The 24,081-nt window shown below is 33.8% G+C and overlaps 3 protein-coding genes across 7 annotated transcripts; 2 read left to right on the forward strand and 1 right to left on the reverse strand.

The window, feature by feature from the left end:
• Positions 1-761: 761 nt before the first annotated feature.
• Positions 762-4,474, forward strand: LOC11406375 (FBD-associated F-box protein At4g10400). Its single transcript, XM_003628542.4, has 5 exons — positions 762-1,312; positions 1,464-1,863; positions 1,950-2,099; positions 2,219-2,507; positions 4,082-4,474. The coding sequence occupies exons 1-4, from the start codon at positions 849-851 to the stop codon at positions 2,504-2,506; spliced, it is 1,302 nt and encodes a 433-aa protein (XP_003628590.2). The 5' UTR covers positions 762-848; the 3' UTR covers position 2,507; positions 4,082-4,474.
• Positions 4,475-8,332: 3,858 nt separating this feature from the next.
• Positions 8,333-9,676, reverse strand: LOC11407441 (histone acetyltransferase GCN5). Its single transcript, XM_003628544.1, has one exon. The coding sequence runs from the start codon at positions 9,674-9,676 to the stop codon at positions 8,333-8,335; it is 1,344 nt and encodes a 447-aa protein (XP_003628592.1).
• A 4,979-nt stretch (positions 9,677-14,655) lies between these two features.
• Positions 14,656-23,534, forward strand: LOC11411004 (GPN-loop GTPase QQT1). 5 transcript variants are annotated; one of them, XM_024773694.2, is made up of 13 exons: positions 14,662-14,792; positions 15,719-15,847; positions 18,514-18,631; positions 18,754-18,798; positions 18,910-18,989; positions 19,989-20,063; positions 20,183-20,286; positions 20,363-20,519; positions 20,625-20,712; positions 21,237-21,309; positions 21,391-21,521; positions 23,088-23,192; positions 23,269-23,485. In XM_024773694.2, exons 3-12 carry the CDS (start codon positions 18,540-18,542, stop codon positions 23,140-23,142), a joined length of 900 nt encoding a protein of 299 aa, XP_024629462.1. In that variant the 5' UTR covers positions 14,662-14,792; positions 15,719-15,847; positions 18,514-18,539; the 3' UTR covers positions 23,143-23,192; positions 23,269-23,485. The 5 variants fall into 5 exon arrangements, with proteins under 5 accessions (XP_024629463.1, XP_024629462.1, XP_024629464.1 ...); XM_024773696.2 differs by having other exon boundaries at positions 15,765-15,847; XM_024773695.2 differs by lacking the exon at positions 15,719-15,847 and having other exon boundaries at positions 14,656-14,792; positions 23,269-23,534.
• The last annotated feature ends 547 nt before the right edge of the window (positions 23,535-24,081 follow it).

The following is a 24,081-nucleotide window of genomic DNA, read 5'->3' on the forward strand; positions in this document are numbered from 1 at the left end:
AATGTCAACGAGATTGTTGTTATTTGTGATATTATACTCATTTTAGGAGAGGCCACTATCTAATTAACATAGTAGTAATCCTTCGGTTTCAACCAAAAGCATTTCATGATTTTGAAATCTGAAATTGAAGCTCCCTACGTTTAATCTCCTAAGCTAATATGGTTTGCCTTTGACACATCTTAAATACGTTATTATCTTAATGGATTAAATTCATGGTTGCTTAAGCTGTATTTGTTCGAATTAAGCAATCGCAGTATCCATATGAGAAGTCTAATGACAAAGATATATAAGAAACTTAACTAAAAAAGAGTAATGCAGCCAGTAAGAATTTAATGTTGGAGTCTCTTTTTATTTTGTTGTTAGAATGTTGAAAATGCTCTAACAACACACAAATTGTTCGTAAGAGCTTCAAAGTGGGTTTCATAGAAGTATACATTTATTTTAAAGATGCAGCAACTTTTATTTGATAGTTATTTTCATTTAAGTGTTTATACTTTGTTTTTGTTTGAGGAAAGTATTATTATTATGTATTTTTTTTTTGTCAAGATTTTATATGTGTTATTAACACTGGATTATATTTATCCCCGGAGATTCCACTTATCCCCAATTAAATTGGGTGAGCTCTAGCTATTAGGCTACTTGACAAAAAAAAAAAAAAAAACACTAAATTTTATAGGCTATAAACTCAAACGCAACTTGGAATAACATCTGAAAAATAACTTATAAACTCATGAAATAAACTATAAACTCGTGGTAAAAAAACATTAATATAAAAGAAGTCTGAAAGAAGCCAATCGTCTTTCTTAGCTTTGGGGTTAGGAGGTGTTGCTGGAATCACCAAAACGTGGATGACGCCCAATTTAGCCTCTAAAAGAGGACGAAAAGCATACATGGCGACGACAAGTGGAGGCACCCAGATCGACAGATTAAGCAGTCTGCCGGACTCAGTTCTGTGTCATATCATGTCCTTCCTCCCAACAATAACGTCCGTTGCGACCATAGACCGTTTGTCTTCTAGGTGGCGCCACCTCTGGAAAGATCTTCAGGTCTTCCGCTTCAGCAGTGACGACTCATATAGCTTCAAAAGGTTTGCATTTTTTGTGAACGCTGTGCTTGCCCTCCGCAGATCGCGCCACATTCGAAAGTTCGATTTCACCTTTGAATTTCGTGAATACGAAGTCGAATGTATTGAAATGTGGGTCCATGCTGCCATTGGCCCCCGCCTTGAAGAACTTGATCTCGACATCTATGAAGCTGACATAAACCTCCCTCTTTCCTTCTTCACGAGCTGCAACAACCTCGTTTCCCTCCGGTAATGTAATTTAAACCAGTTACTATCGCAATATCAATACAAACTAATTACTATTTATCTTTAAACTAATTTTTAATCCTACGAAATTGGTAAACTCATGGTGGAAACAAAACTAGAATGCTCTATAACCTGTCTTTTGGAAACTTTGCAGTCTAGGTGGTGAATACAATATGAAGTTTAAACATTCTTTAGTGCAATTTCCATCGCTGAAGAAGGTGTATCTAAGCACAATGGATTCAGATTCAATAGTTGCTTTTCTCTCTGGCTGCCCCAAGCTCCAAGATTTGGAGATTTTCTCTGTATATGGAAACAGTTTGGCTAAAGCTTTCTCCAGCTCCAAGAGGTTGAAACACACCAATGATAATTTCACTTGGACTTACCTTGATCTTTGTGGCTACAGATTGGGCATTGCAGGCAACTTTCACACTATGGTGGAAGCATTTCTTGATGTCTTTTCCTATTGTCAAAGTGAATTTGTTGACCCTCTTCTCAATGACCTTCAAAATGATGATTCTGAATTAACTCTAGAGTCACGTCATTCAACATCAAAGGTGAAGATTTATTTTTATGCTTTATATATAAATATAGTTTGGTACTAATTTTATTTTCTTCACTTGCCATCATTGTATACATGCAGTGGCCACTTCAAGTCCCTGTTATTAATTATCCAGAATTTCGCTCTTTAGAACATCTAAAGTTCACTCTTCCCTGTTTTAACTCAACTATTCTGGTCAACGTGCTTGAGAAATGTCATGACCTTATAGTTCTCATAATTCATAGCGACAAGGTTTGTTCACACTTCTCAAGTTTACTTGAATCAATCTTTGGTCTGTCTATGTATGCATGTATGTATCAATCTTTAAACCACATATATATTTGAGTCATCTTGTTCCATGTTTCTGGTAGGAGGAACCATCGTCTTTACGAACATGGGAGCCACAATCAACAACTGTTCCTAGATGTCTCATATCCCACCTGAAGTATATTTGCATAGAAGGATATCAAGGATTTGAAGACGAGCTGACATTTGCCGAATTTATTTTGCGTAACGGACTTGTTTTGGAGACAATGCTTATTTTTGTTGACATTTCATTGGACATAACAAACAAGTACCGTTCTATCAAAAGATTAACAAATATACCAAGGGGCTCTGTCACTTGCCAACTTAACTTTGATGCAGATGGGTCTCCTTAAGGTACAAACCCCCCACCGCCTCCTTTTGATCTGTCTCTTTTAGATCCGCCTATAATCTGTCATTTTAATTTAGCAATCAATGCTTTTCAGTTATTTATTAGCTTTTGTTGTAATAGAGTAATCAGCAAATTCGTGCAAATTTTTACTTCAAAGTTCTCTCAAATAGATTATCATTTCAAACTAGTATAGCTATTGTGCTTTCCAACAAAGATATGAGATATATTGTGAATAGTTATACAACTGTGACCATAACATTTTGAGAGGGAATATAATTGGTTAAAGGTAAGAAGGAATCAATGACAGAATACATGTGGTTTTGTTGTGGAGTTGCACTTGTATGCTGAGGATGTGGTTTGAAGCATCAATATTTAATAGGGACTAACACATCACAAAGACATCAAACGTTACAATTAGGCACTTAACCATTAGTTTCATACAAATCTAAATGTATCTCTATTTTTCTAAACTAGACAATGACCCATTTCGTAAACATTAATAGATACCATTCTACAGATATCCTAGCAGCACAAAGTCTTAATTCCCATTTTTCATATTGGAAGTGATTTAACACTCTGTTCATGCCTGAACTCATTTTCAGGATCCACTCTAGTCTTTACCTTAACTAACCTTTTGAAATTATCCTTAAAATACCTATATCCTCAAACACTTGCTTCTGTGTAGCTTGTATTGTCTTGGACTTTTTTCCCTAATCCTTATCCTTATCCCCCTATAAGGGATCATATAGTTATAAAGCTTCCTAATCCAATCTATATGATTTGCAGCATTCTTGTCTCCATCTTGCCATATAGACAAGTACTGAATTTTATACAACATTTCATTTCTATGGTGAAAACGGCTATCATATTCTGAAAATTGACTCCTCTTTCCACCATATGGATTCCATATCATTAAAATGCTGTCTTCAATAACAACCTTTGCCACAATCCTTCAAAACCAGTTTCTGGTTTGCCATTGAAAAGAATTTTAAGTGGTGTATCACTTGGAAAGCTTGCAAAATAGAGAACATATTTTCTCCAACTAGTTTTTTTTGACAATTTTCCCTTGTCTAACACATTTCAGAAAAACTTGAAGAAATGTTCTTGCGTCACAAAGATGACAATTATAATAAATTGTGAAAGTTCTTTGAATTTTTTTTTTCCAACACTTATTTGTTTCTAACTGTTGTGCAAATGTTGTAGCTAACTTGAGGTAGGTGTCTTGCGCCTCCTACTTGAGCTACATTTCATCGTGTCTAATAATTTATTGGGGAATGTTAACTAGTTCCCCTGGGGCACTAGTTAAGGGGACTAATATAGAAATTTTGCATTGGAAATGATGAAAAGTGGAAAGTTTCATTTTATGAAAGTCGAAAAGTTGTTGTTTTGAATGGAGAATTTCTATTTTTAATGGTTAACATGACCCTTATGCATATATTGATTGAAATTGTGCGAACTACTAACAATAGATTTATGAATCACGGTTTTTGCAAAGTATGGCTAGTTATTTTTAGTCTTCCATGTTGGGAATAAACTTGATGAAATTAGAATAACTTATTTCACTTTATGGCATCTGCAGTGTGCTTTGCGGTTTCAATAAGAATATGATGGCATTGGGAGAAAAGTATGAATATGTATTTTTCATTTCAGCAAATTCACAATTCTCTGGCAGTGGAAGCTACATATTTTCTTTTTGGTGATTAGTGACTCTCAAGGATGATTCGTTTTATACTTGTTTTGGAAAAATTAGTCAAGGCATGCTCTGTCTGATTATCTTCTCAGTTTCTTTCTTTTTATCATCACCTCCAACCTGTGGTGTGTTACTTGAATATTCCATGTCATTGTATATATGCTCTCTTAATTTCTTTATCACTAGAAGACAAATATCTTATTATAAGTTTAATATGAGGTAAAACAAGTTGACATAAAACTTGAGTTTGATAACTTTATCTTATAGTATTTTACTTACTAACTGTCATACCGATCTAAGAAAATATGTCGGAATTCAATGCCGGCGTGGTTGGTTTGCTTCTATTAATGTTGTGTGAGGTGTCAAGTGATAGACCATGCTTTCATATGTTGGTATGCTTCCCCTCTGTTACCTTGAAAAATGTTTTTGAACGATAGATACCGCAAATAGATTTTGAGGAATGTGTTTCTTGGTTAAATGCAATGATTTGTGTTTTGAATATGGACAAAGTTTAGTGTACATTATAAAAATTGTCAGTTTGATTAAACGTTGAGCCCAGCATAGTAATCATATGCGCCATTTTTAGTTCTTTCTCACTAGAGTAAGAGGAAGCAAGATGATGAATAAGATCACATGTATGGTGCTTATTTGTAGTTTCAAGTCAACCATAAACCCCGGTACAACGCCGCTCTTGCTTTCCACTTGTGCTCTCCATCATTCATTTTAACTACCATGTCAATATATATGATTATTAGAGAAAGATAAAATAGAAACATCAACGTCATTTTTCCAAATACAAACCACCAACCCTATCCAGGCCATCACCAATACATTTGAAATCCTGTTTTTCTGTTTCAGAGAGAAAAACAAGACTGGGACCTTTATCAAGAGTAAGATTCTTGAAAGCTCAAACTTTTCGTGGGCACCGAAGCCCAGACAGTTCCATCGTATGCGACTCATTAAGAGTGACAGGCCTGCCGAGTGTTACCCGCCAAGTCATAAAATTATAGGTCACAATGTTTAGGAGAGAAAATATCCAGTCCTCCACCCCAGCCTCTAACAATTTTAGGTCAAGCAAGTGAAAAAAAGACCACAGTCACAATCAACAGTGTGGAAACGCAAACACAGAGAAGAGAACCCCAGCAATCAATCGAAGGGGGAGCTCATGAAAATAACAGGGGAACCCAGAAACACAGGAATTGAGTGGTTGAGAGAGAAACGTGAAATTTCCGAGAAGAATTACAATGGAAACTGGGTGAGAAAAATATTGTAGGACATTTCCGTTGAGCCCTAAGGCTTTGTTTGCGAGTTTGAAGGGAAGGGAGGAGAGAGTTTGAGAAAAAAGGAAGGAATAAGTGGATGAAATAGAGAACATTAGTAGAAGATGGCTTTGGAGTGTTTATTTTTAGGAAAATGCTAGATATCAAGAATGATTTTATAAGAAAAATTCAAGAATGACATGGCACAATAATCACCTTTAGATTTCAGTCTCATTTATTAATCTTTCATAAAAAAAAGATACATAACACCCACCACCCCATGATTTCCGGTCAGGCTGAGATTTTATTGGTTAACATTAATTTCAGGACTATTTCTTGATAAAAAAATCTAAGGGTGATTATTCTGTCATGTCATTCTTGAAATTTTCTTGATAAAATCTTTCTTAATATATAGCATTGCTCTTATTTTTATTCAAAATATAAAACCCTCATCGTTTGCAGAACTCAAAAATTGTATTGAATGTGGGTTTGGGAGGGTTTATATAAATTCTACAAATTTAATCAAAGTTGTTATAATATTTTTAAAATTAAAAATATATTAATCATAAGCACTATAATGTTTTTAAAATTAAAAATATATTAATTACAAGTATTAATTTATCACTTTAAAAAAATACTCTCAAAGAATGTAAGAGATTTCTCAATTTTCCCCTGTATTTCTCACGCCCTTCGTCCTTCCACTCCCCTTCAAACTCTCAAACAAAACCTAAATTACCGGCAGTCCGACGGCACAAGGATATGAGGTCTCAACAGAAATTGTTGTTTCTATGGAGTTAGGCAGCAATGAAAATTTGAATCAGTATAATAAAAAGTTTGACATGATTATGAAAATTCAACTTTAGAATCTCACCGGTGTGTGATTTGCTTTATATAATCAGAAGCTTGATTGAAAAGAATAGAGGTTCATTTTATCCTTATACAAAAGTATATATTTCATTTCCCCTAAAAAAAAGTTTATCTTTACTCGAATGAAGAGTTTGTCGTCCATTTGAATATTAGCCTTTACCGTTGCACGTGAGGAAAACTGGTTTACACAAACAAAAAAAAATCACGTGTAACTGTTTTTTTTTTTGTCCAGTGATAGTTATAGAAATTAAAGGAAAGAAGATAAATAATTAATGGGATTTGCTAGAACACACCCACTAATTTTTATGTGGGAGTGTTTTAGCAAGCTACACCTTAAGGTGTATTTAACTACTTTTTAGTTATAACTTGCTAAAACACACCTTTTAAAAAATAAGTGGGTGTATCCTAGCAAATGCCTATAGGAGTTGTTAACATACACCCACTTATTTTTTAGAAGGTGTATTTTAGCAATATTCACCTTAAGGTGTATTTAACAACTTTTTAGTTATATCTTTGCTAAAACACACTTAATAAAAACTAGTAGGTCTATCCTAGCAAACCCCATAATTAATATACTAAATAATTGCTAGAAATTTCATATGCAAAAACAGTGATGCAGATACAATCTATATCTTTTAATTACTTATATTGCATCAAAAAACCAACAGAAATCAGTTGCTAAGCTGAACATGTTCTTGCATTTACAACCAGTTAGTCCCATTTCATTATCACATTATTTCAATGACCATTCATTTCCTATAGAACTTTAACATTTTCCATCTTCACTCCCCCATCTCATGAATCTTCTTCACTCCACTTTCACCATCCTCAATTAGAAAACAAAACCAGAAACATTGAAACTTAAAAAATACTGAGAGAGGGAGAAGATAAAAATGCTTCAACTACTGCTTCCGGTTACATCTAACAGCCCTGCAGATTCGTCATCATGAGCCTCGCTCGCTTCAAACCTTTGTTGTTTCATCTTCTATTTTGCTGTGTCTTTATTCCCTCTGTTCATTCTTTTTTTTCCAATAATGCTCGTATTTTCTTACTATTTAGCAGAGTTTTTCCGTCTATTTTGTCTTATGGTTTTCTTGTTGCTCCTATCCTCTCATTTTCGTGGTTATTCTTCAACTCATTATGTTTTGTGCATTTTGAATTTTGTAACTAGGTATACATAATTATCACATAGTAAGTTATAACCAGAGTCAAGTCTAAAGGCTATAGAAGATGCATCTAACACAAGAATCATGGCTACATATTCATGATTGCAACCGGTTCATCATTATTTTAATAAATGCATACATATTTTCCAATTGCTGGCATATTTACCTTACATATTGAAAGTCCTAAAAATCAGCTATTTACTCTTTTTTATTACATGATCATTCATATGTTTTCCTCAATTATTAAAGTTTATATTGCTTGGAGATAGAGTTCCAGTGTCACAGAAAAATTTTCGCCAAAAAAAAGTACCACTAAGAAAGTGAATGGAAATACAATATTTAAAGGTGATAAACAAGATAGTACTCAAATGAATTTTTTCTGTTCTACTACACCAACACAAATGACCAATTAACAATATTCAACAACTCTTCCGATAGGCCGGTTTGCCGCATTGGCTACATTTTCTTTACTACGTGTGCTGATATTAGTCTAAAGAAGAAAAATATAGTCGAACAGAAAAATCCATGTTGTGAACGTGATGAACAAAAAAATACAGTCATACAATTTTCTCCCAATGTCAGATACTTTTGTAATTTTTTAAAGACAAAAAATTTATTTAACCCTTTAGAATGGTATAGACTATAGATGCAGAAACACTTGATATCCATGGCACATTACATAACAAAACAAAAAAAAAAATTAAAGCAACAAGGGAATATATATTTATAATAAATGAGTGAAGGTTTTCTGTCATAAAGATAAAATAAAAGAGAGTAGGCCAACACATTAATTTTTAAAATCTACTATTAATCTAAATACAGTAGTAAGCAGGGTTGTTGAAGTCTCTCTACTGAATTTTGAAGCCAGACTGTAGGAGTGTTGTCACTTTGCTTTGAAAGTGTGCTTCTAGTCTTGTAGCACATTTGTAATATATGGTTTTTGGAGGATTATAGGTTCGTGCATTCTCAAACATTCTTCTGGCATCCGCGAGAAACATCTCAAATGTGACGTAATATTGTTCTGACTCCAGCCTCTCACTCATTGTCTTTAGATCCATCGGATTCTTGATGATTTCATAATAACCAGGAACACTCAGTGCATCAACAGGCTCCTTAAATGGCCAAGCATCAGGGTGATCATGCATTTCCTTTAGAATTGACCGCATAAACTCAGTTAAATGTTTTAGGTTTGTAGCATGGTCAGTAGAACCATCTAAAGCTCTAAACCGCGAGTGACCGTACATATCAGGAGTCCATTTAGCCTCTTTCAAACCAGGGATGTCATCAACAATTCTATTAGGAATAACTCCATCTTCTGATCTCTTCTGAAAATCAATTCCAGCATAAACAATATTGTGACAGTTTGATAGTTCTCTAATCTTTTCAAATAGTGCCTGTCTTTGCCGACGGATCATAGTTGTTAAATCAGTATAAGGAATCTTTGGATCAAGCTTACATTCCATGAGAGTTCCCCCATCATAATCCTTTATATAACCTTCCCATCGATCTTTCTCCAAGTGAATCTCTTTTGTAAAACCTTGTTTGATGAAATAGCCAATAGCATTATTATCAGCATACGTGAGAAAATGTGTCAGTCCATCTACATCACGTGCATACTGTTTCAAGTGATTCATCAATCTGGTACCATAACCTTTTACTTGTCGATCATCACTAATTGCACAAAAGGCTATCTCAGCGAACCTCTGATTTGCATATGGACGATATGTAACGCCTCCAACAACGCGATTAGGCTCCCTTATAACCATTATAGACTTATGGTTCCTATCCATAATAAGTCGGACAATGTACTCCTTTGGCATATTGGGAAGTTGTCTGGCAAATATATTCTTTAATGCTATCAACGAAACCATATGGTCATCAACACCATCATTGCACACGCATACAAATTTGAGTAATCCAGATTCTTCCTCTTTCTTAAGACTCTCTTCCCTGGCACTGTAACCACCTCTTATCTGCAAGTTTTCAGTGAATATATTTGTTGCGGCTTCGTCCTTAACCACAAAGTCGGGGACAGAACCGGAAGTAGTGGCCAAACTGTTGACAGAACCGGTGAAGTTGTGCATCGAAGAGTCGCAAGAAGGGTGGAATGGAGGCGAGTGATCCTCGGACAGGTGTTTGCGCTTGTGGATGGAAGAAGTGGCGAAGGCCGAAGGGCCAGTCTGCGGTTCCATCTTAGGGTTTTACTCTCTACTTTGTTTTTTTAGGGTTTTATCTCTACTCTGATTTTTAGGGTTTTTACTCATCAATTGATTGATATGTTTTTTATTTATAAGAATAAACGTGGGCTTTTTCTTTACCGAGCATGGACTTTGTTTGACTTGCTATTATAAAACATGTGTTAAATTTTCTGTACTATACATCGAATATAATTCTATAAAAAAAAAATAAAAAAAAAACTAACTGAATATAAATTATTTCAATAAAAAAAACCTACTAAAAAATAAATTATATATTTTTTTGAAAAAAATAAACGATATTCATTCAAATTGATAGAATACATTCGATACAATGCAAATTCAAAGTCACTTAAAACAAAACGGATGAACCACGAACAAACTCACAACATTCATGTTAATAACACAAAACAACATAACATATGTGCCTACAAATATGTCTATATTCAAGCCACCGAAATACTCATATTTTCGAATTTACAACGTTGATGATACAAAATTCATTGAATGAATCTTCGCATGTTATACTTATTGAATATAATTTATTTCTAAAAAAACTCATTTAATATACATAAAACTACTATAAAATAATTTATACATGTACTCTCCTGAAAAAATGATACATGTACTTGCCTCAATTCATTCTAAAAAATGTATTTGCCTCAATAAAAGTATTTTAATTGAGAGCTTCTAGAGTGAAGTCAGAAAATTAACTTTTTTAGTACGGTCGTTTAATATAAACAATTAGGTTATTGTCGATGCCATGTCATATATTACAAGTAGATGATATACATTATCATATGTGGATTTAATAACTTTTAAATATTGCAAACCAGTCCATAATTATCTTTAAACTTTCTTGAGGGGAATTACCTTTAAACTTATTAATTTAAAGTTATTACAAGATAAATAATATTTAAATTAATTTAGACTTATTAAAAAAATTATATATTATATCTATCTATCTACTATGGTATCTTCATATTTAGTTTTTTCATAAACTACCTCAACAAGCTTGTTAATAATAAATAAAAGCTTACTTTTTTGCATAAGTTGTTTTACATAAGCTCAAAATAAGCTCAATCCAAACGGGACCTAGTGCAATTAAAAAATTTCCTCTTCTAATTTTATTTGAATTTAACCTTCTTGTTCATACGTAAAGTCAAACTCAATTGTGTAGGTGTCATCGTGTTCGTACCATGAAATCCATACTTATATCTTAACACATTCTTCTCCTTCGTATCTTTCTTCTCATATTCGAACTGGTGGTAATCTGTTGTTGTGAAATAGAAGAATTGCTCAGTAGTATTGTGATGAGATCAAGAGTTCAATAAGCATGTGAAAGAAAACCTATAAGAAATTAACATGACAAGAAGCTTTAGTGGACTGATTACTACTAAATAAAACAAACATTAAAAGTCCAATTTTTTTCATTTTAATATGTAATTTTCGTTTTTATTTTTAGGTGGATTTTTAGATGATCTTTTGCATTCTCCTAGCCTCTCTAAATGCTTCATAGTGCTCTGAGTCATTATAGTGGCTAGTGGGAATTTTAGTCATGTAAGTGCCTATTTTATAGGTAATAAACATGCACTTATCAATGTATTTGATAAATGCATGGCGGTGAGATTTATTTCTAGTTTTTCAAGCCTAGGCTATAAATAAGAAGTTCATGTACTTCTCAAATCTTAATTTGAAGAATTAATCAATTTGAGAGTTTTCTACTTTGTGAGAACTTTTCATTTGTTCTTGGGTCAAGAACTTTTATAGTGTTGGTTCTACCGGCAGGTCGCGGTTAGGGTCACACTTTTTGATAACTTTGATTCTATCGACAGGTCACGGTTAGGGTTAAGTTCCTTACCAATTTTCAAGACGGTCCTATAGTCGGTCACTTATCAGTTGTTATCAGAAACACCAGCTCTTTAAATCAGGTGTTGTCTATCATCTATCACCTTATTTTGTTCAAAACAAAAAAAAATTGTTCCGTTGTTGCTTGTTTGGATTTAGGGCAAATCCTCTTTAAGAGGGGGAGAATGATGAAATCAAGAGTTCACTAAGCATGTGGAAGGAAACCTATAAGAAATTCGCATGACAATAAGCTTTAGTGGGCTGATTAGTGATAAATAAAACAACCATTAAAAGTCCAATTTTCTTCATTTTAATATGTAATTTTCGTTTTTATTTTTGGGTGGATTTTTAGATGATCTTTTGTATTCTTAAGCCTCTTTAAATGCTTCAAAGTAGTGCTCTAAGTCATTATAGTGGCTAGTGAGAATTTTATTCATGATAGTGCCTATTTTCTAAGTAGAAAACATGCACTTATCAATGTATCTTATAAATGCATGGTAGTGAGAATTTATTTCTAGTTTTTCAAGCCTGGGCTATAAATAAGAAACTCATGTACTTCTCAAATTACAATTTGAAGAATTAATCAATTTGAGGTTTTCTATTTTGTGAATACTTTTTCTTTGTTCTTGGGTCAATAACTTTTATAGTGTTGGTTCTCCCGGCAGGTCGCGGTTTGGGTCACACTTTTTGATAACTTTGATTCTACCGACATGTCGCAGTAGGGTCAAGTTCCTAGCTTGTTTTGAAGACGGTCCTAGTCGGTCACTTATCACTTTGTCTTGCTGTTGGTTGAGTTTGTTTGAAGTTGTCTCTGTTCGCAATATATAATTATCGGGTACCTATTCAAGTTTCATGAGTAAGATTTAGAGATTCATAGTAAATTATGACACAGTGGATTAAGGTTTATGGTTTGAATTGTTGTATCAATTTCCCCTAATTATGGTTAAGGTTTTTCCTATTGTATAATATTTTAATATTCTTAATTTGGACATTGTACAATAATGGTTTAGGGTTTGAATTGTTGTATCAATTTCCCCAATATTGATTAGGATTTTCCCCGTTATTATATAGAATTTGAAAATTCTGGATCTGAACATTGTATAGTAATTACTAAGGTTCGAATTGTTGTATCAATTTCCTCGATTTTTATTAGGGTTTTCCCTATTGTATATAAATCCTCACGACCCCATTGCGAGTGTTAACTCCTACCACCCAACCTTTATTGACCCATTATGTTTTACTCCATAAAAGGAAAAAACACAAACACACACACAATTTTAGGTTAATTATATTTTTTGTCCATGTAAATATTTCAACTTTTTATCTTAGTTCCCTTAAAATTATTCGATGATTTTTAGTCCTCCAGACGTTTCTGTTCACATTTTTGGTCCCCATGTTCAAATGGGAGTAATAGCGGATAGTGTAGCAGTGCCACATTGTAAGTTTTTAATGATCATGCATTGACTAGACTTTTTTTTTTCTCTGCAATATCCTAAATAAATTCAAATTAAAATAAAAGAAAATACAAGATACTTAGGGCATATACCTAACCCAGTCAAACCACGTAATTAGCCCAAACGGGTGTACAACCAATCCAAATACAACAAAAGTGGTTCAAAAGACTCTTTCAAGCACGAACAATATGAAATCGAAGACTAATACTGATATTGAGGAGATCAATGCGTTGGAGGCGAACCTGAATTCTTGAAACCTTGAAATCTCAACAAATCTGAATAAATCAGAAAATCTAAGAAAGAGAACACCCACTATCCAAGGCAATAATTGCTTAAAACGAACCAATCCATCCACCCGCTAGGAGGGTGACATATCTGAAACACCCAATCTCGAGTCCACCTCACGAACGAAACCAACTAAGCTGACAGCGGCGCTCTGCAATAATCTTACTTTAAAATTGAAACAACTTCAAACAGAGGAGGGAGGGGGATCCCATATCCAATGAAAAAAATTGCCGCCACAAACCATCGACAAATGACAACTTAAAAGGCTTCAATCCTCGCCCTAAAAAAGGATAAAAACTTGCAGACAAACAACATGGATTTACACTCACCATGATAACTAATCGTGATAGAGCCAACAATTTGAGGAGAAGAGGTGATGGCGTCGAGGGAGAGCGCACCATGCAATTGCTGTTACATCGAATCAGAATGATTTGGATATGTTAGAGAAGAGAAATGATGGTGTTAGTGGACAGTGGTAGTCAGGTGAACGAAGTTTGGATTCTGAAAGGAAGGAAGATATGATACTTTTGTTGAAGTCGGATGAGTGGTGGTGATGAGAAGAGAGCTTTTCTTCTCTAAGGAGATTACATAAATGAAGTCAAGATCGAAATCCAGTGCACTGACTGGACATGCCACGTAGGATATTATGCTATATTTTTACTAAAATAACTAAAAAATAATTAATTTGGTGAATTTAATTCCGGATCATCTTTATCCCTAATTTTCCGTAATTCTACATCTCATCATGGTGTTCAACATTTCATCTCCATATTTAATGCATATCTTACAATTTTGCAATATAATTTTGTTTAAACTCGATAACTGGTCTAAGGACCGACTAATTTGAGGGGTTCAATCTCCCTATCTACTTGCAATGGTCTCCAAAATTGGAATTGAGAGCTAAAAACACGCATGCAACATATCCATTTACAATTGGGGTGAGTGGAAGTTGCAAGTCCAACCAACAATGGAAGGTGGAGACATGGATTCACTATTTGGATGAATGTATTGTTCAAGCCTTCTACCCAAATTAACCCAGGAGAGGAGGAGAATCAACCGGACAACAATCATGGTGATGATTCTGAATTTGATACAATAACAAACAACCACATGAAACAACATTTAACCTTCAATTGTAGTGTTAGCTCCCGATGGGGACACTATCAACGTTCATTTAGAATCGACTTAATCCACACTACATTAATTTATAATCTTTCTTTTTAAAAAATACTAGAATCGGCCTAACCGAGGCTACTCGTTGCTAGGACTCATAAATTATATAGAGTAGTCTATAGTTTTTTATTTTTATTTTTAAGAAGTCGTTATTACCTCTTTTTACTTAAGTCAACAAAAATTACACACTTTTTTTTTTTTTTTTTTTCATCTTTTCATTAACTAAAAAAACAAAAACCTCAACACTCTCTAGAAACCTTTACGCCCTCTCTTGCTCCATTCGAAAACTCAGAATTATTCGTTCCCCTTTAACACCCAGAAACCCTCCTTCATTGTGAATCTCCCCTTTTCAGGTAACGAACGATTCAATGATTCTCCTTTCAATTACCTTTCGATTTTTCTTGATTCGATTATCTCCCTTTACCATTTCTTATTTATTTAATTCATCTATGTTTGTTAATCCTAAAATCTAGTGTTGAACTTGAATGAGCTTGTGGGTTGTGACTAATTTTTCTTAAAGATAAATAAAAACTTCAACTTTGATTTAACCTTTTTTGTGACTAAGCTATGCATTTGATTGGATTTAGTGTTCAATTTCATGTTAGAGAAGTGACAGTGCTTATTATTTGATTTGGATTTATGAATTGTTGATTGGTTCATTTTAGCACCGACGTCTATAACATGTTTTTATAATCATTTGCAATTTTTAAAATGAACCTTGTATGAAGAAAGAAAGTGTTTTTGAGACATGAAGCTACATTTACACTTTCATTCTCATAAATTGTCACTGGTGTTTAGGCGTCAGTGCCGTGTTCGTGATTCTGATTATGGTTATGATGCATCTAAATTGTTTTCTAGAGTTTTCGTTTTTATTCAATTATTAGTGATTAGTGAATGCATATCACACACCTAGGAGGAATGCAAATTCTACCATTTTAAAATACCTTCATTATTTGTATAGGGATAAGCCAAGATACTAAGGATTTTTTCTATGAGCTGTTTATAGACCATAATTTTGATGGTATTGTTGATCATTCATTGTTCTGTTATTAACACGCTGGTGTAATCTGGTATGCAATGGTAAATGTGTATTCTTTCAAATGTTGATCATATTTTCCGGGCTGTGGAATCATTATTTTAAAGACAGTTTACTAACTGAACCAAACTGTTGTTAACCGTAATTAATTGTTATGAACCGAACCGAACCATTTCTAAACCCTAATTTCATTTCAAATTCAATCAAATTCACCATCTTCAATCTTCACCTCTTCAATCGAAGCTCACTGATGGCGAGTCTACCTCTTCACCTCATCTTTCTGTGACAGTGAGCTCACTTCAATCGAAGCTCATTCTTCTGCGACTCTAACTTCCACCTCTTCTTCAAATCATCTTCTCTGAAGAATCTAAGGTACAAATTAGCTTATGGGTATGCTTGTTTTGGGTTTCTAGGGTTGATTTTTGTTTTTGTATATAGTTCTTAGTTTTGATTTCTGGGTATGCTTTTTTTTGAGCGACATGTTTCTGGGTATGCTTAATTTGTGTTTTTGGATTTTTACAAATTAGTTTCTGAGCATGGTTAATTTGGGTTTTTGGAATTTAGTTTCTTGGTATGCTTGATTTTGGCTTTGTCTATTAGTTTCTGGGTATGATATATTATACAATGCGATTATTGCTGAGAAAATTTGTATGGGAAAAAGCTCATTTTAGTATGGTAAAAAGCATATTATGTAACCCTCCTAGCTTCTGTTGTTTGTGTATAGTTTGTGTATGACACACTCAGGTTTCAACAGAGAAATGAAAATGTGGATGGATTTGAGTGTGTGTTTTTGTGTGTGTTATGTACAAAAACAGAATTAGAGTAAGGTATTTATATGTGAAAACAAATGTGTAGTAATGTGCTCAATACAAGTATTTGAAACGTGGCCCTTAGTGAGTTTGAGCTGCTACTTGTCATCATGAACAAGGCTAACCGTGTCAACTATTAGCCTTATTGTTGATATATCTTGTACACACTTGGCTTAAGCTTTTCTATATGTTTATAGGATGTGAGGATTTTGTTTGAGACAATCAAGTATTCTTTTGAACTAGATGAATAATGAATGTTTTTTCAATTGTTATTTAAACTAAGATGCTTTTGTTTTGGTTTCATTGAACGATTTAATTACATGTTGGCTTCTTCATTGATTAATGATACACAACTTGAAACTTGGATGGTTCATAATATGTATAACATTTACCATTTTCTGAATTGAATTAGTTGGTTCAACCAAAACGGACCTCGAATATTTGGCAGAATGGTCCAGTTTACGGTCTTCTGTTAGCATGCCACGTTCTTCTGTTAAACCTTTTGGCTAATGCAGCTTTAGTTTCCTTGTTTCTTTTCTCTTGATGATTTTCCAACTATGTTTATTCTTTGTTAATAGTCTAGGTTAGGGTAAAGTATCTTGGTGTTGAACCTCCAACATTTATGGAACATGTTTTGTAGGCAGTAACTGTAGCTTGGTTTTGATATGATTTCATGTGATAAGCCATACTTACCTCTTGGCAGTAATATGGTTTGTTGTCTTTGATAGGCTGATTGTTCGTCGGTTCAAAGACACATTTTGCAAGAGCTACATTTCAATGACAAGAGCATCAACTTTCTTGTTATAATAATATTAGAGCCAAAAGAAGAAAATACATAGTGAAAACTCTCATCACCACCATTATTCACAAACAGACATTTATCAATGGATTACACTTAATATAATAATAATGTTTCGAATACCCTGCAATTAAATTTCAAAAGGACAAAAAAACACAATTAAATTAGCAAAAGGATAAAAAAATACATTTCGGTTCAAAATTTTGGTTTTGGTTCGGTTCGGTTAGGTTAATAGGCAAGCAAACGGTTAACCGAACCATAACTTTGGTTCAATTCGGTTAGTTCCAAACCTTAAACGGTTCGGTTCATTTATTCCGAACCATTTCAACACTTCGGTTCAGTAAATATGGTTAACCGAACCATGCCCACCTCTAGTGGTCATCCATCGTTATGTTCTAATATCTTAATGAGCTGATATTGTTTAATAAGATTGAGTTTTTAATGAAAATACACATTATTTTTTAATCTAGTGTATACTTCTACCATTAGCAAGTAGAAAAAAATTCAGAATTATTTCATCAAGACTCGATAATTTACCAATTCACATTCAGATGATGTGAATGTGTGCATTAAACTGGATTCACATTGTATGCTGTAGCCATCTGTTTCTGCTGCATAATCTGTTCTTATGTTTCTTCTTATGCAGTGTTAAGAATGCAAGATCACTAGCTTATTTTTAAAATTTTTCTGAACAAGTTTCTGGTTTATTTAATACTTCAGTGAATTGTTTGAGTTTGTATACTGATTGTATATACACTTAAACTATACTGCCTGTAAAGTACTTCAGCTAATCCTTTTGTGACTAAGCTCTGCATTTGATTGATTTTGGTGTTTCATTTCATGTTAGACAAGTGAAAGTGCTTATTATTTGGTTTGGACTTTTTAATTGTTGATTGGTTCATTTGCCAGTGTGGCATTGCCACATCATCTGCCATTAGCCCCGTTTAACTGTTTGGACCGAAAGTGTGGACTGAATATTTTGTGTTGAGTTGATGAAAAATTTTAGAGGTCGAAACGAGAAGTTGGGATATTTATAGAGATCAAAAACATATTTAACCCGAAAATGTCTCTAAATCATATTTTGCCCCCTTTTGTTTGTATAACCATGTTAATGTTTTTTTTCTTTAGAGATGTTAATGTTGATGTTACTGTTATAACTCATTCTCTTTCATCTCTTCTTCTCCAAGGTCACTAGTTCTCTTGCTTTGTTTCGTTTCTACCGAGTCCACCAACTGAACGTTAGTGCCTCACTTTTCCTCTTCGTCTCAAAAACCCTAAAACGCCAAATATCTGTCTTTCCTCAACATGAATTTCAAAAAGTTTTTAGCTTAAGTTTTTGTGACGAAACCCTTTGTTTCCATTCGATTGATTCAATTTTCTGATACTTCACAATATAAAAGCAAGGTTTAATTTTTAATTATTATTATTAGCACTAGATTTTAAGGAAGGAAGAAAAATGGTGTTTGGGCAAGTAGTCATTGGTCCTCCTGGCTCTGGCAAAACAACTTACTGCAATGGCATGTCTCAGTTTCTCAATCTTATTGGAAGGTAAAGCTTCACACTTTACAATATATTATCTTTTTAATTAAATTTAGGTTTTTTTTCTTTCTTTCTAATTTCTACTAATTTAGGTATTTAATTTGCTAATGTTTTCTACTTTTCAAATGCAGGAAGGTTGCTGTTGTCAATTTGGATCCTGCTAATGATTCATTACCGTATCCTTCCGTTAATCTCTTTGAAATGTTGTTGTTATTCTTAAAGGTCTCTCTCTTTTTTAGATGTATAGTTAAGTTAATTGATATGGTTAACCTTAATAATAAATATAGATATGAATGTGCTATTAACATTGAGGATCTTGTGAAACTTAGCGATGTCATGATAGAACATTCTCTTGGTCCTAATGGGGGTAAGTCTATTCCTTTTTTGTTGTTTTAAGTATTTATTCATTTTAAATTTTGTGCTTGTTTACTGTCATAACCGAGAGAAGATCAGACTGAGAGTAGATCAAATCAATAGAGGCAGAGGAAGAACTAGAAAAAACTATTGGGGGTGGGGGAGGGTTGGGTATTTCAACTGGTTTGTGATAAGGGATAAGGAGTTGGAGGTCATGGGTTCAAACTTGAATGAAAGAGTAAATATTAATCTAATAACTAATTACTAACATTTACCATTCAAAAAAAATAAATTAGTGAAATTATTAAGGATCTAGAGATTAATGAGATGGATAGGGGTATGATATATGATTGAACATTATGATGGCGTTTGATCCATGTAGCCGATCCCACTTAGTGGGATAAGGCTTGGTTGTTGAATGGCATAACCAATAGTTCTGTGTGATGGCACATTTGAAGTGTAGGCATGGGTGATGGTATATAGCATCGGCCCTTTCAGATTGAAAACGTGTTTCAGTGTTAATGGTGTGTCTAGTGTTTGCATCTGTGTTAGTGTTTCAGAGGTAATGGACATCAGTTTCATCATTTATAGCGTATATGAGAAATATAAGAAGTTACCCAATATGCAAATTAATTGTTCTATTGAATGGGCCAACACCACCTTAATACCTTTTATTAGAGCCCTGTTTGGATCAACAACTTAATTACGCGCTTATAGCATAAGCTTTTTTATTATAAGTGTTTATGTATAAGCTAATTCTAAAACAAAAGATAAAATATAGCCAAACTGTTCTCAAATAAGCTATTAACTATTTTTATAAGCTATCATGGAAAACTTGTGGGAATAAGCTAAAAACAGCTTATGAAACATGTCATTAACTGCTTCCATTAGTTCTTCCAAAAATCTCACAAGTACTTATGCCAGATAAGCTCAAATATAATCTAAACAGACCCTAGGTATTTGTGTCTTACTGTATTCATATTCTGAAGTTTCACTTGTGTTGTACAAGCAGGTCTTGTATACTGTATGGATTATCTAGAGAAAAATATTGACTGGTTGGAAGCAAAATTGAAACCTCTTCTGAAAGGTTGTTACATTACTTTGTAGATTTACAGCCTAAATTATCCTTAAATGCACTCACAAACTACTATGATTCCTATTCAGCTAAACTACTCTAGCGTTCTGACAATATTATTCACATTTCAGATCATTATTTACTCTTTGATTTTCCTGGCCAAGTGGAACTATTTTTTCTTCATTCAAATGCCAAGAATGTCATCATGAAACTCATAAAGAAATTAAATTTAAGGGTATAGTTCTGTCTTCAACTCTTCCTAGTGTCGAACCATTATTTTAAGAACTAATTTGTATTTTCATTCTATGCAGTTAACGGCAGTGCATTTGGTTGATGCTCACCTTTGTAGTGACCCTGGGAAGTACATCAGTGCATTGCTTCTAACCTTATCCACAATGCTACATATGGAACTACCCCACATAAATGTCTTGTCAAAAATTGATTTAATTGAGAGCTACGGAAAGCTAGGTGCTGTAATTATTTTTGCATGCTACGGTTAAATGCTTTTTTTTTTTAAGCTGGTTATTATAGTTGACAAATTTGTATATTCATTTTACCATTTCATTGTTGCAGCCTTCAACCTTGATTTTTATACAGACGTGCAAGACTTGTCATATTTGCAACACAGTCTTGATAAAGATCCTCACTCTGCTAAGTACAGGTGTGCTTTGTTGTGTGGAAATTCTTTACCTACTGACGCTTAAGTGTAACAGTTTTTCTGAGTGTGATAGTAATGTAGTATTTTGTACTCGTTAGAACTTTTGAACTGTTTCCTTTATTAAAATGTAGTTTCCTAAGTTTTATTTTCTTATTTGTCTTGTCTATGCTGGTCATTTCATGCCATATTAAATTGTTGCTGTGAACAGCGTCATACTTGATGATAGATGCTAATGTAAAATATGGAATAGATATTAGATGACAATGCTCCACGATTTGGTTAACATTTTATTCTCTCTTTTCTCTCTATGCTGTGCTCCTTTTATATTAGCAGCTTATAATGAAATCAAATATATGCTGGAATCGAGTCATGTTTTAATTTTCCTCGTTTGCAAATGGTGGTTAGGTTTGGTTTAAATGGGTCAGATGAAAGTTATTTTTCTGTCATGTTATCCATATCATCCTTAAGATACACAGTTTTTTTTATTGAGCAAGTTGTTTTAGAAGAATTATGTTTTATATTTGCAGAAAGCTCACAAAGGAATTGTGTGAAGTCGTTGAACACTACAGTCTTGTGAATTTTACAACCTTAGATATTCAGGTACGCCAGATATGCCTAATTTTTTCTTTTGTTCGTATCAAATGTTCAGTAGAAATTCTAAGTTGGATTATCCTTTTACAGGACAAAGAGAGTGTAGGGAATTTAGTGAAGCTGATAGACAAAACCAATGGATACATATTTGCCAGCATAGATGCAAGTGCTGTTGAGTTTAGCAAGATTGCTATGGGAGCTCCTGATTGGGATTATTATAGATATCCTTTTTTTTCTCATGCAACTATTCTGACAGTAAATAACATCATTTACCCAGCAATTGCATAATAGAATTACCAATCTGCACTTGTAATCTGAATAGGTTCTTTCTTTGAATTCTTATACTGTTTTTGAACTGTTTTTTTAGTCCTCTAGTATCAAAAGTGATGATGGTATTGTATTATAAGCACAATAGTTGCCTCCTACACTGCTACGGACTCCAAACTCATCCTATTAGTTGGTGGAAATGACTGATTGTAACTCGAAGGGTTTATGTAAAAGCTCTTTAGAAAATATTCTTGTTGGCAGAATGATGATAAGTTGAGACCCTTAATTAGAGGAGAGTTGGGGGAAATGTATTGGCCAATAATAGTCTTCTAAGGGGTAAGTAGGTGACTGTTCTAAACACACCAACTACTTAACAGGCAGTAAGTTAGTAACTAATGTTATAGTTAGTTTACTGTAAGAATAAAAAGGGTCAAGGCTAGGGAGGAAAGGGTATAAGAAATATAACGAGAAAATTGTGAGACATGAACCTCTTAAACCATCCAGGAAGGCTTTTCATTCTTTGTATACAATAGGCCCAAAATGCAAGTATGTAGGAGGAGAGAAGGGGCGTGAGAATAGTAGAAGGAATAAATGGGCCCAAGAAACAAAGCCTACTTGTGTCTGAAAGAAGAAGGAAACATGATATCAGCTGTTGAGGGAATGGAAGAGAGAGAAGAGCAGAATGGGTAGATAGAGAAAAGGTGTCTAAGAAGGGGTACAAGGACCATGCAGGAGGAGGAGAGGATAGTAGGTATATAGTGGGGAGGAAACCAAGAAGGGTCATAATTTTTTGAGTGATCATACTTGTTGCTAGGCTGAGTAGAGAAACTGGTTCTTTCTCAGGAAAAGGGATTCTTCTCGTCTTCTTCCTTTGATAGGCCCAGAATGCAAATATATAGAAATAAATTAATGTACCTTTGAGTGCTGAAAATAAGTGTACTTTAGGCCTAGCCATCATGGAGTATTTAGGCCACATACTATATCGGCAAACGGGTCTTATCAGACCCTATAAAAGTGAAGCTTTGTATTGTATGTAGTTATGGCCTACATCTACACATACAAAAGGACCAAGAGGGTTCTTAGGCTTGATGAGCTACCATAGGTGCTTCGCTCATGGTAATGATGATTACCAGACTCGTGAATCAGTTGTTAAAAGGTGGCTTTGTATGGAATAAGGACATGCAAGTATCATTTGTGGATAGTGCGTTTCTGCGCTACACGTATACTTTTCCTTGTAAACATGTCACAAGTACATTTTTTTCCTAACTATTGTTTGAATGTCACTAAAGTCATTATTAGTCCTATTTGAAAGAAGTCATTTAATTTAACAATGAGCTATGTGACCTAGTTCCGGTAGGCAGGTACATTTAGTCCTTATTTTTCAACCGAATGTTATAAGGCCACCCTTTGAGTGTGTGTGTCGATATACATTTTCTCCACTATGTTGCTTATTTTTCTCTGGCCACTCTCCTGGACATAATTTTTAAAAACGATGAGTTTCCCTTAACTCAGCAATCTACAGTTGCAGAAGTGCAAGAGAAATACATAAAGGATGATGAAAATATTGATGATTGATGTGGAAATGCTTATTATTTTTGGCAGCAGTGCAGGGGAACGACCACTTGGTAATTTTACTTCATTTCTTATTAAGTTGCTTTTGTGTTTTGTAACATTACTAATAGCATGTGATTCCCATTTCAGACATGGACTATCGTCGTGACAGTGTCTGGTTTACTCATCCTTATGGAACAAAAGATTTTGAGAACATGGTGGAAGCAGCAGAGCTTTAAGTCAGTTTCATGATATTATTAGGACCTACCTTTTTGTATAGAATCCCTACCTCTTTTTAGTATTGAACGATATTTTTGTTGTTATTTGAAGCTTCATTTGAATTTTTGCACATGGTGTAGTTTTCCAACAACTTCTTTGGTTCTTCATTCAAAAACTTCACACAAAGTATTCAACAACCGTAAAGGAAAATTCTCCATTATAAAATCAGCTCAAACTATAAATAACGAAAAGGAAAATGAAGAAAAAATAACCACAAAAAATATGAATTCAAAAAAATACCTCAACATCAGAGGTATAAACTGAGAACAATCGTTTTTAATCAAATTATGAATTTGATTATCATGAATAGCAAGGAAGTGTTCCCTGGTTCCATCACATACATGAACTTCAACTTTGAATTTGAAATGTAGGGATAATTTTTTTTACTGTAGTTAAAATTAAGGCTTAAATGCTCTTTTGGTCCCTTAACTATTTAATTGGTATCGCTTTGGTCCCTTAACTAAAAAAAAAGATTGTTTGAGGATTTTAAGTTTTTTTTTAGTCTCGTTTTGGTCCCTTCTGTTAGGTTTTCGTTAGAATTTTAAAAAAAGTTAACTCCTGGACACGTGTCACCTTGTCATTGGTTCTGAGTTTTTTTTTTTACAAAAAAATTATTATTTTTTAAAAAAAAAACCCCAAAGCCAATGACAAAGTGATACGTGTCCCAGAGTTAACACGTGTCAC

Source organism: Medicago truncatula, chromosome 8, assembly GCF_003473485.1.
Source record: "Medicago truncatula cultivar Jemalong A17 chromosome 8, MtrunA17r5.0-ANR, whole genome shotgun sequence".
NCBI lineage: Eukaryota > Viridiplantae > Streptophyta > Magnoliopsida > Fabales > Fabaceae > Medicago > Medicago truncatula.

What these genes read in the sequence shown, in the direction of transcription:
- LOC11406375 (XM_003628542.4), top strand. Translation starts at nt 849, where the DNA reads ATGACGCCCAATTTAGCCTCTAAAAGAGGACGAAAAGCATACATGGCG. An exon ending in AACAACCTCGTTTCCCTCCG is followed by an intron (nt 1,313 to 1,463) that starts GTAATGTAATTT and finishes GAAACTTTGCAG; the next exon opens with TCTAGGTGGTGAATACAATA. An exon ending in CACGTCATTCAACATCAAAG is followed by an intron (nt 1,864 to 1,949) that starts GTGAAGATTTAT and finishes GTATACATGCAG; the next exon opens with TGGCCACTTCAAGTCCCTGT.
- LOC11407441 (XM_003628544.1), bottom strand. Translation starts at nt 9,676, where the DNA reads ATGGAACCGCAGACTGGCCCTTCGGCCTTCGCCACTTCTTCCATCCAC.
- LOC11411004 (XM_024773695.2), top strand. Translation starts at nt 18,540, where the DNA reads ATGGTGTTTGGGCAAGTAGTCATTGGTCCTCCTGGCTCTGGCAAAACA. An exon ending in TTCTCTTGGTCCTAATGGGG is followed by an intron (nt 18,990 to 19,988) that starts GTAAGTCTATTC and finishes TTGTACAAGCAG; the next exon opens with GTCTTGTATACTGTATGGAT. An exon ending in TAAAGAAATTAAATTTAAGG is followed by an intron (nt 20,287 to 20,362) that starts GTATAGTTCTGT and finishes CATTCTATGCAG; the next exon opens with TTAACGGCAGTGCATTTGGT.